Raw genomic sequence first — 12,042 nt, 5'->3', positions numbered from 1 at the left:
CATCCGGCTCCACATCACAGTAGAAGCTTCATTCAAGGTTCTACAGACTGTTGATATCTAGTGGAAGCCGTAGGAAGTGCAAACAGATCCATATCCCACTGGGAATTCAATAGGCGATGAGTTGAAAATCGACCAACCTCAGATATCCCACTTCCTGGTTGGATTTTTCTCAGGTTTTCGCCTGCATTATGAGTTCTGTTATACTCACAGACATCATTCAAAAAGTTTTAGAAACTTCAGAGTGTTTTCCATCCAATAGTAATAATAATATGCATATATTAGCATCTGGGACAGAGTGGGAGGCAGATCACTCTAGGCATGCTATTCATCCAAAGTGAAAATGCTGCCCCCTATCCATAAAAAGTTTTAAACAAGTTTTTCTTTATTATGTCCAAATAAACATGTCTCCAACCCCCATATTACACACTCACACTGAAAACATATATGTGTACATTGTACAATCAATTGGTGTGAGAGTCTCAAATATCACATATCTACTGTATACATGAATTGCGCAAAGTTGGTTCCTGTTTTAGTCACGTTTTTTGTCACCCTGGCGTGGGTCAAACAAAAATGCCCTCATGATTGGCTGACAATAGAGCGTTATTACTTTTGATCACATGATTTTTGTAACATTTATGCAGTCGACATGTAGGACAATTTATATCCTCATAATGCAACACACTTTGAAAGGACTTGACAAAAGTGAACCGAACGCGCCCGGAGGTTTTTGCTGGCCAAGTCATGTGATCAGAAAAATGGTAAATCACAAACAACTTTTCAGTGAATCCCAAACCACAGCCTCGTGGGTGTTCTGTTGTCACTTGTTGCTGACGAATCTCTGTGGGTACTTTCTGAGAGTGGTGAGGGGATAAGTAAACCCATCAACCTCAGGACACACTCGTGATGCAATTCATGTTTCACTTTTAAATAATAAAATGAGCATGCAATTCAAATGTACAAATCCCCCTGTTGTTTTCCAAATAATATTTTTATTTATTTTACCTTTATTTAACTATGCAAGTCAGTTAAGAGCAAATTCTTATTTACAATGATGGCCTACCAAAAGGAAAAAGGCCTACGGGATGGGGGCTGGGATTAAAAATATAGGACAAAACGCACATCACGACAAGAGAGACACCACAACACTATTTAAAGAGAGACATAAGACAACATAGCATGGCAGCAACTCAGTAACAGTTAAACATTTAATTTGGTAGGTATTTAATATTTTGCATTTGTCAAGTCTCGACAGCAGACACACTGTAAACAAATGCACGTGTCATATAATTAGGCACGCCTCTCCATTATTTTGTGTGAAATAACGCAGTGCTTTATGGTATTCTAAATCGCCAAGAAAGCCTGCAGGCTCAATCAAAGTGCCTACCAGAGGGTCTAATTAGAAGCTACAGCACCCTCGATAATTTTCACTCCATCAGCTTTGGGACGCTTGTGCATTAACGCGCAAATGGATGGGCGAGGGAAGGGAGGGGAGGGGGGATTTGGAATTTCTCCTATGTGTTTCAACTATAACTGCGATAAAAATGCCATGCTATTATTTGAGGAGAGCTCCTAACAACAAAACACTTTTTCATTGCGATAGGTTTGATAAATTCACCACTGAAGGTGAAATGTGTACTTACATTCTGAAATCTTGCTCTGATTTATCATCCAAAGGGTCCCAGACATAGCATGAAGTGTCGTTTTGTGAGATAAAATCCTTTTTCATATCCTAAAAAGGTCCATATTGCATGCATGATCGATTTTGTATTTCCACTCGTTCAATTTGAAAATAAAGGAATCTGTGAAATCTAACCCTAAACGTTGTTTCAACCAGATGAAACTAGCTCTCACGAGGACCGCCACAGGAAAGGAAGATCTAGATTTACCTCTGCTGCAGAGGAATAGTTCATTACAGCTACCAGCCTCAAAAATTGCTGCCCAAATAAATGCTTCACAGAGTTCAAGTAACAGACACATCTTAACATTAACTGTTCAGAGGAGACTGCGTGAATCAGGCCTTCATGGTCAAATTGCTGCAAAGGAACCACTGCTAAAGGACACCAATAATAAGAAGAGACTTGCTTGGGCCATGAAACACGAGCAATGGACATTAGACCGGTGGAAATCTGTCCTTTGGTCTGATGAGTCCAAATTGGAGATTTTTGGTTCCAACTGCCGTGTCTTTGTGAGACGCAGAGTAGGTGAACAGATGATCCCCGCATGTGTGGTTCCCACCGTGAAGCACGGAGGAGATGTGATGGTCTGGGGGTGCTTTGCTGGTGACACTGTCAGTGATTTATTTTGAATTCAAGGCACACTTACCCAGCATGGCTACCACAGCATTCTTCAGCAATACACCATCCCATCTGGTTTGTGCTTAGTTTTTCAACAGGACAATGACCCAACACACCTCCAGGCTGTGTAAGGGCTATTTGACCAAGAAGGAGAGTGATGAGAGCTGCATCATATGACCTGGCCTCCACAACCACCCGTCCTCAACCCAATTGAGATGGTCTGGGATGAGTTGGACTGCAGAATAAAGGAAAAGCAGCCAACAAGTGCTCAGAATATGTGGGAACTCCTTCAAGACTGTTGGAAAAGCATTCCAGGTGAATCTGGTTGAGAGAATGCCAAGAGTGTGCAAAACTGTCATCAAGGCAAAGGGTGGCTACTTTGAAGAATCTCAAATATTGTAACAGCTGTCTCTCGGTGAGTTAGTAGACCAAGGCGCAGCGGGTGATGAATACATAATGACTTTATTTCAAGACGAAGAACAGACACGAAATACACTTGACTAATATTACAAAATAACAAAACGAACTAGACAGACCTAAACTACGAACTTACATGAAACGAAGAACACATGAACGAACGAACGAACGAACGAACGAACGAACGAACGAACGAGACAGTACCGTGTGGTGCAACAAACACAGACACAGCGACAATCACCCACAAACAAACAGTGAGAACAACCTACCTTAATATGACTCTCAATTAGAGGAAAACGCAAAACACCTGCCTCTAATTAAGAGCCATACCAGGCAACCCAAAACCAACATAGAAACAGAAAACATAGACTGCCCACCCAAAACTCACGCCCTGACCATCACACACATACAAAACAACAGAAAACAGGTCAGGAACGTGACAAATATAAAATATATTTTGATTGGTTTAACACTTTTTTGGTCACTACATGATTCCATATGTTCTATTTAATATTTTTTATGTATTCACTATTATTCTACAATGTAGAAAATAGTACAAATAAAAACCCTTGAATGAACTAAAACGTTTGACCGGTAGTGTGTGTGTGTATCCCAGCCCCCATCCCGTAGGCCAAAATAGTAATAATAATAATATATATATATATATTATTATTACTATTTTGTATTGGTACACGTGCCTACAAAAAGGTGGGGCAGCCAGTTAGTTGCCCATCCCTGCTCTAAGTGTTAATTGATGACGTCTTATGTTTTTGAACGTGATGGTGTGATTTTTCATTTATGCCACAAGATGGCGTCATGCTCGCTTTTGGAGCCAAGTCTCTCCTGTACACACTCAACATGACTAGGTATTCTAGAATATAAATTGCTTTTGGTCCTCTGTAGTTAACATGTGGTCTCACGTAGACTCCTTGGAATGTGCTCCTTCATAGAGCTGTAATATTTGTTTATTTGCCAAAAAGCTATTTGAAACTGAAGGCATGGGGGGGGGGGGGGTAAATATAATAGCACACACAAATTACATCAGATCAAGGCGATGGTGGAAACTCTAGTAAAGCAAAACGTACTGACCTGATGATTTATGAAATTCCAACCTCTTCTGGAGCCCTTCTAAATGCAGAGAATGAGTCAAGCATCATTCACAGAATAATACACATGAACACACTTCCCGTTATTTCGTTTCTTACATCACTATTGTTTGACTCGGCAGTTCCTTAAATGTGGATGGACTAGTAATTCATGATATACAATGCCTCTCTCATTATGCCTGAGTCATGCCTCTCATTATGCCTGAGTCATTCAACACTGCACTGCCAAGGTTTTAAGTGGATAAAGCTGAGGAGGTGTTTATGTGAAATTGACAGAAAACATCCTCAGTCTTTGAAGTGCTAGTCAATATTTCCTAATAAAAAAAATGTGTTTGTCTACATTTTTTGTTTCCAGTAAGATCAGGCTTACACATTGAAGGGATATTTTGACAGAATTGGAAACAGAAATATGTAGACGAATGTCTGAAGAATAATAGTTTTAAATGATTTACTGTGTGCGCGTGTGTGTTTGTGAGTGAGAGAGAGTCTGGGGTCTGAAGAACAAATGAATGGAACGCCTATACTTCAAATTACTAAAAAGTTAATGAGCAGGTGAATTTAACTTGGGTTTAGCTCTATTTCTCTGTAGGACTAAGCTGCTTTAAATATAATTTACGATGTGATATGACGATGCATTACAACTTTTACGCGACAGCATCATCTTTTATGTCGCATCTAATAACAATATCGGATGGGGCGTTAACTTTCAATTGTTTCTTATAATGAACTGTCACTTAGCTAATAGGCTATCTCAGTATAGGGCCTTTGTTGGTTTGATCATTTCCATCTTTGGTTTCTCAACGAGACTTTACAACGAGAAATTAATCATGTTTATCGTGCCAGCTATTGTCATTTTAGCACCCTATCTGTGGAAATTCAGACGAATTTCTATTATTATCGTTTTTGTTATTGAAACCACACAACGCGTTTTTCCGCCACGGCGTTGGACCTGTTTCCAATCTGAAGACATGCGTGATGAATTTGGCAAATCAGCTGCAGATTTGTCGGTAACGTAGCCCACCCACACTAGCCCAGTCGCCCGCTGCCCTGGGGTATCAATAGGAAATGTGGAAATCCCAACAAAGGACTAAATCATTAAACACAAACATCCCAGGGCCTTCGAACAATACAAAAGTGCCCTCCGCTTTTGGCATTCCTTTTATATATTGGCAAGTGCAAATCTATTACTTTCAGCATAATACCAGTTTATTCTCAGTTGGCTATTAGGCCTATATAAAAGGCAATTTAACAGTGTCATTACGGACTGTTATATATTTAAAGGTGTGTTTTCAATTGAGTAGCAGGCTGATGGTTTCCTTGTTCATGAGAAATAAGGTATATAAATTACATTTTTCTTATTATGACCGTCCTGTTACTTCTCGCTAGGCTTCTCGTGGAGGAAAAATGATGTCAGCAAGCCTAGTGCCCTTTACCTTAGCCAGATCTAGTCATATGCCTATCACGAAATAACAAGTAGGCTAGCTGCTACATTTAATTGGCATATTAGCCTAGTTTCAATATGCTCGAATATTATTAATTTTGCTATTATAATAGCAGCATGTTATGAGCATAAGTAGGCTACTATACATTTCTATAGGCTATATTTCCCTCTATAAATTGTAAAAGTTGCAAGGCGCCGTAAATTGTCTCTGTCTATCGGGATAGATACCTTCTGAAGGTGACCTATAGGCCTACTGGTCCACCAATTGCTTTTGCCACTATAGGTATAGATTATGGAGTTGGCTCATACTTCTCTTCCGTCACTGCAAGTCCCCAATATCAACACAATTCTTGTGGTGTTGTTAATCTTCACTCTCCTTTGATTTGTCTCACTTACCTTGACTAAAATGAATAGGCCTGCCACCTTTATTTTTGATCGATCTACAGTAGATGGATTTATTTAATCTAGCCTTTAAATTATTGCCGAATTTTGAATTTGGGCCTCTTGCTGCAGTATGTGAAGTGATATTTTCACAAGCATTATGCCTTTATCCAAACCACATCATTTCCCGAAAGAAGCATAACCTAATAAAAATGATTCCTCACTTTGATTTTTTAAACTTAATGTCAAACTTCGTATTATCAACATTTCTAACTCAACACGCTTCCCTACATGACAGTTGTTTAGTCGGTGCCATTTGTGCATAATGTTAGAATTTATGCCTCGATACAGCTCTCGATCACCCCTGTAGTGATTTTCGCAAAATGTACGCAGCGTCTTCTGGATATTCGTGCAACAAAAGTTAAACATTCACCATCTGCTACTGTTTCTGTCAAGCCGTCTATGCATACAATAAGATGCATATGTTCGATAAATCCAGCATATGCACCACACAGAACGCACTGCAACTGCCTCTGTAACACAATGCTGCATGGCAAACGCAGAGTTCCATTGGAAAGGAATGTACTTCTGGTGTACCAAAACACAACAAAGCTGTCGGTGTGGTGGAGGTTTTAGGCTAATTTTTATTGTGTCGCCTTTCCTTCATACTCATTCTTCAATTCATACTCTCCTCCATGTTTTGCGCATGGGCACATGTTGCTAAAATAGTACAAGAAAAATGTTCGAAGCGCCCTTAGTAGGACATTATTATTTATTCAGAAAAACGACGAGTTGATTCATGGTTATAGGCTTATGTTGAGTTATCTTTGTTTTTGGCGCTTCACGAAATTACGAAAATTGGCCATTTTGTTTTTAAAATGTGTTATTGATGTTGTGATAGTTCAGATGATCAAGGGCGGCTATATGTCTACTACATATATTTGATATTTCGAATAGCCATCTACAAGTAGGCCTAGGTCTAATTGGATAACAGAATTAGGCAATACGTGAACATTTTCCCCCACCATATTGATCCTATAGTTGTCACTTGTTAAACGAATGGTAATTTACTGAATGGAATTTGAAATATGATGAAATATGAATTTGGAGTGATGGCATGATGATAGTTAACGGGTGGTACTTTGGTACCGATTGCCTTGTTTCGATTGGTTAAGAGCTTCTCCTCGATCATAACCATGACATCACAGTCACCTGATCCAATAGGGTTACAGTTCCAACAGGAAACCAACGGGAGAGGATGCTGGACATCTTGGAAGACTCACGGGGCTTCAGAACTTTCTCAGCCTCCCTTTTCTCCGTTTAAGGCTAAAAGGTTGTTCCATTTCGTGTTTGGAGATAAAAAGACTTTGTATTTTAAGAAGGGTTATTTTTTCCTCTTGAATGACTAACGTGAGAGGGGGGTGGAGCGCACATATTTTAAGCTTGTTTTTTCTGTGAATAGAGAGGGAAAAGCCTTGCGCGTGAGCATCTATCCCTTTCAAAGAACTGACCCTTCCCACCTGTTGGGGCAGGTGATATTGGCTCTGCCCGTGGACTATGACATTGGACTTGGAGCCCATGGAAGATTTAGTTATTGACGTAGTAGGAGAGGGACTCAGGGATAACGGAGAGGAGCATCTCGTGTCCTTACCTTTGGAAGAGGCGAGAAGCGCAGAGCATGAACCCGACACTTTTTTGTCTTCTAGTGGGCAGGACGAGGATAGGGACGACTACTCACCCACGTCGAAGTGTCCTCCAGCAGCAAGTAAAAGCCCGGCGTCGGTAAAGCCTCCGTACTCCTACATCGCTTTGATAACAATGGCCATATTACAAAGCCCCAAAAAGCGACTTACCCTCAGCGAGATATGTGACTTTATCAGCCACCGCTTCGTTTATTATCGTGAGAAGTTCCCTGCCTGGCAGAATTCCATCAGACACAACCTTTCGCTCAATGACTGCTTTGTCAAAATGCCCCGGGAGCCTGGTAATCCAGGGAAGGGAAACTACTGGACGCTAGACCCCAATTCTTCGGACATGTTTGAGAATGGGAGCTTTCTGCGCCGACGGAAGAGGTTCAAACGCCAGCATTTTCGTTTCGGGGTGCTCAAAGAGCAACCCCTTGAGCCCAGTGGCTTTCACAACTTTTATGGTACTTATGGACTTGGCACAGCGGGTCTTCAGCTACCCAGTTTGGAGATATATCCATTCGGCTTCCATCACCATGCGCACTCGTCATGCGCGCCCGCCATCCCACCTGTTAGCAGCCTCCTACCGGCTTTGTCGAGCCTGTTTACCCGGAACTCTTTCGCTGCCAAGGCTTTTCTTCAATCACAGCAGCCTGTCACTATCGGGTCCTTCAATCCGAGCCGCTATGCCACCTTTTCTTCCGCTTTGACCTCCAGCGCTCCATATGCGTCCCCTGCGCTGTTTCACTCCGCGGCGTCTCCACATCTCGTCAGTTTACATGAAGAATATCAGAAATTACAAACTCAGCGCAGCACCTCTGACCTGGCTAATGAGCAGTGCTTGTGAATATTTGAGTTGTGTTTCAGACTTTAAATTGTTTATTTGTATCTCAGGTAATAGAGATTTTTGAAGCTCTTGTGGAAACACAGGTATTTGGCAAATGGTAATTGGATGGACTTTCTTGTTGATCTAGGCCTATTTGAAGAGTTCTTAAGAATGCTGTAGATTTATGCCTTGCATTTATTACATTTTTCATAGCATCTTGCGTTTTTCTTTCTAAAGTATGAAATTACATTTGTCCATTGAAATGCAAATATTTAACTGACGAGTTTCCTTTTACATTCGGAAAGAAATAAAGTGAATTATTTAAAACAATATATTTAACTCAGTCATTTTTCTTATAGGCCTTTGCGTCACTGAACTGTCAATGTTGGCACAATTGAAGATCTGTAATTGATGCCTTTAACAACTGATTATTGCATAGCATATATCTTTAATCAATGGAAATATAGCTGCACATATTTACCTATAGTAGGACTAAATGCGCAGTGAACTTGATTGCATCTTTCAGCAGGAAAACCATTCAATTCAACATTTTGTTGAGTGTGTAGATGATGCGTGGGTTATATTATGTTCAGAACTTTTTACCAAATTAGGGTAATTTTAGTTTTGCTGGTTAGCATTTCTCTAATAATAAAATATTATTTTATTCAATTATATGATGTTTAGGCCTACATGTAAAACATGTAAGCCTATATTAAGTCAAATAAAATTCTTAAAATAATTGTTAAATTTTGACGGTTATAGCTTTAAAAGTGTCTGTCGAAACAGCGACTGAGGATCAAGCGATGTGCGGAATCAAACGATATAAAGATCACATGAACGAGATGCAATATTGGGTTGACTCTAATCTAGGCTAAATCAAATATCCTGGAATGTTAGGACTACATGTTGAGGATTTTCTGATACTACAATTGAAACATTTTATTTTTGTCCGTTTTTTTATGGCTACAATATAGGCCCTACTGCAATTATTTATATATTATGAAAATCTCTCAATGTGGTTGTTCTGCAGCATCTCGCTGTCGTTTGCCATTCATCGCCAAAAACTGACGGTTAAACACATTGTAAATTAATGCTCTTTCTAAATTTGAAGTCTAGAAGTAACGGTCTGTGCAGCTGCGCAGCTTTCAGATTGTCAGTTGAGTTACACCACATCCATCCATTAGTTCAACATCGTATTATAATTGCCTGATTTTGCGTCATGGGGCCACACAGCCTGCTCGTTCTCAAACCAAAAATTGAACAAATCTGTGCAACACATTCAAAGACTTCATATTTTCATGTCAGATTGTGAGGTAATTTCTAAACCCGTATTTGGTTGTCTCTCCAAATCATTCCTTATAAGAATTTTTTTATATAAATATTTTAATATGTTTGTATGGGAGATGTAGCTTGAGCCCATAGCTTACTATTCAAAGAGGTATACCACAAACGAACCGTTGCCAGTTGAGGATTTATTCAAATATGTGGTTAAATAGACATCGACAAGACCTGATTTAACTCGGTTTTGCTAGAACCAGATTCGTGGAATATAGATCTATTAGTCAGAAAATAAAAGCAATATTACATTCTAAGAAAGCCATATTAAAGACCTGAGAATTATGGATGTTTTAAAACAATATTTTAAAGTAATTAATAACAAATCTATCAAGTTATGAAGATACATCACAATCAAGTTAAATTGTGATACTGTGTGCTATATATTTGTAAACATAAAAGGAACAAAACATAAAAGGAATATAAGGTTTCCTTACCCTCTTAATATCGTTTGAAATATCTGGAGCCACATTGGAGATGATTCTAGTACCGTTTCAACCCAAAGTAACAGACATTTCTCATGGATTATAATGAAGATTGAGTATTTGAGACAGATTATTCATGTAAATGGTGAATTATATAATTAACCATATTTGTTGTTTTCTTTTAACATCCTTGTTTAGATTTATTGTGTGTTTTTCTTTTACTTCTATGCCAGACTGTGCTGTGTTACACTGAAAATGACAGGAAGAAAATAATGTTAGGTTTCATGGGAGGAAAGTATTTATTTCATTCTATTCTAAGTCTAGTTTAGATTGATGACTACTCTAAATCTTTTGGAAAGGGCTGATGGATAGAAGTACAATATCCAATTCAGTCTAATGCCGTTTGGCAACCATTGAAGGAGTAAAATTTTTAAAAAGATTGTTGCCTGATGGCGAATTGTTAAAAGGCTTGAATGAGAGAGAAATACACGTAGATTTTCTTTGTTCGTCCCCGTTGGAATAAGTTTGATTCCTTAAATGTACAGACTCGCTCATACTGGTTCATACTGTTTATTTGATCCTTTTTGTGGTCATATATTTTTCTGCACATAAAACACTAAACGTTTATTATTGCTATTGATAATCTTAAACAGTGTGGTGGGAATTGTGGTGAAGTAGCCTTAATAGATCCAGCATGAGATTCATATCATCTGACAGTAAATATTTAGTGTTCGAATGATACTTATTTGCTTGAAAGAAAACTGAAAATGGGTAAAATTACCCACTAATGGGTCATTTTAGCCCATGTATCGAATAGAGACTGTATGATAACAGTGTCAGAGCCGTAATGCCATCTTTTATTATGTGGTCAGTCATGATTCATCTCAGAACTCTGATAAATTAGAAAATAGATCAAGTGTAAACTCTTGGACAGCCAGTGATTACACTAGCATCATCAGGCCTCGGCACATATAGAAGCTGCAGATGCGCGCCATTGAAACGTCTCCATTTTAACCAGGCGTTATGGTTGAGAGTCACTTTCCCTGGTCAGGTATGAGACCTCAAAGTCAAGCGCTCCTCATGCGTCAGTCAATGGGTCTGTGTGAAAGCTTTGTAGATGATGCAGAAGTCAATCCTCTTTCATCAAGAACAAATAGAGAAAGAGACAAACAAACTATCAGAAAAGCAGAGGAGTGCTGTTTATTGACAGAGAGAGAAAGGAGTGAAATTTATCTGCGGGGAAAGTCACTGCACCTGACAAAATAAGCAAGACAGAAACTGTGCATGTATGTCCTCTTGTATGTGTGTTCAGCTGTCCTTCCACATACATGACTTCTCCACCCCTGTCGTAAGGGAAGAAGAAACTTGCCAATAATCAGTTGTGTTTGACTTTATTTTATTTCTTTCAAGATGGGTGTCTAACAGGATGTGAGAGAAACTGTTACTACCTCCTCTCTGTCTGTCAGTGGAGACCTGTTGCATTAATCCCTGGTCAGCACCACCTCTCTCCTACATTCTCTCTCTTATAGTCTCACTTTTGTTCTTGTTAAATGGCATGTGAAAGAATGTACCTTGAGACTGCCAATTCATTTAGATATTAAATATGTAAAAGGGCTCAGCAATTGTAACAACAATGACACTGGGCCTTAAATTGAATACGTCACTACAGAAGACTCCAATCAATGTCACATTATGGTTATTCATAACACTATGAACTTGATGAATGTAGGTTATGTGACTCCCATCAGTGATGCGTGCCCTGTTACCGCTCCAGGTTTCTACTCAGTTCCACGTGGATTATCAGTTATGACTTATCATAACTCACATCTTCCCTCTGATGTAGAGGCCATTTCCTGGGCAAAGTCTGTCGATTTAGTCAGAAGTCCATTCATGCCTGACACGGTTGCTATGCCATGCTTTCATTCTAGCATTATTAAGGCCAAGCCAAACAGGCAAGGTAAACTCATTCCTCCAACACCCACCCTCCCCTTTCTTCCTTTCCACAGCCAGATCACGGTGCAGAGAGTGGTGCATTGTGGGATAGCCTTAGCTAATTCAGTCATTAGAGGAAAAACAATGTTTCAATGTTATTCCTACATTTGAAATGTATCATTTGGAATGAGTTTCCT

The 12,042-nt window shown here is 39.3% G+C and overlaps 1 protein-coding gene across 1 annotated transcript; it reads left to right on the top strand.

Moving 5' to 3' along the window:
- Positions 1–6,888: 6,888 nt before the first annotated feature.
- Positions 6,889–8,483, top strand: LOC129832751 (forkhead box protein D2-like). Its single transcript, XM_055896750.1, has one exon. It carries the CDS (start codon positions 7,200–7,202, stop codon positions 8,172–8,174), a length of 975 nt encoding a protein of 324 aa, XP_055752725.1. The 5' UTR covers positions 6,889–7,199; the 3' UTR covers positions 8,175–8,483.
- The last annotated feature ends 3,559 nt before the right edge of the window (positions 8,484–12,042 follow it).

Source organism: Salvelinus fontinalis, chromosome 34 (genome assembly GCF_029448725.1).
Source record: "Salvelinus fontinalis isolate EN_2023a chromosome 34, ASM2944872v1, whole genome shotgun sequence".
NCBI lineage: Eukaryota > Metazoa > Chordata > Actinopteri > Salmoniformes > Salmonidae > Salvelinus > Salvelinus fontinalis.
Note: the sequence above shows the minus strand (reverse complement) of the source record. Positions and strands in the feature narration are given on the sequence as shown.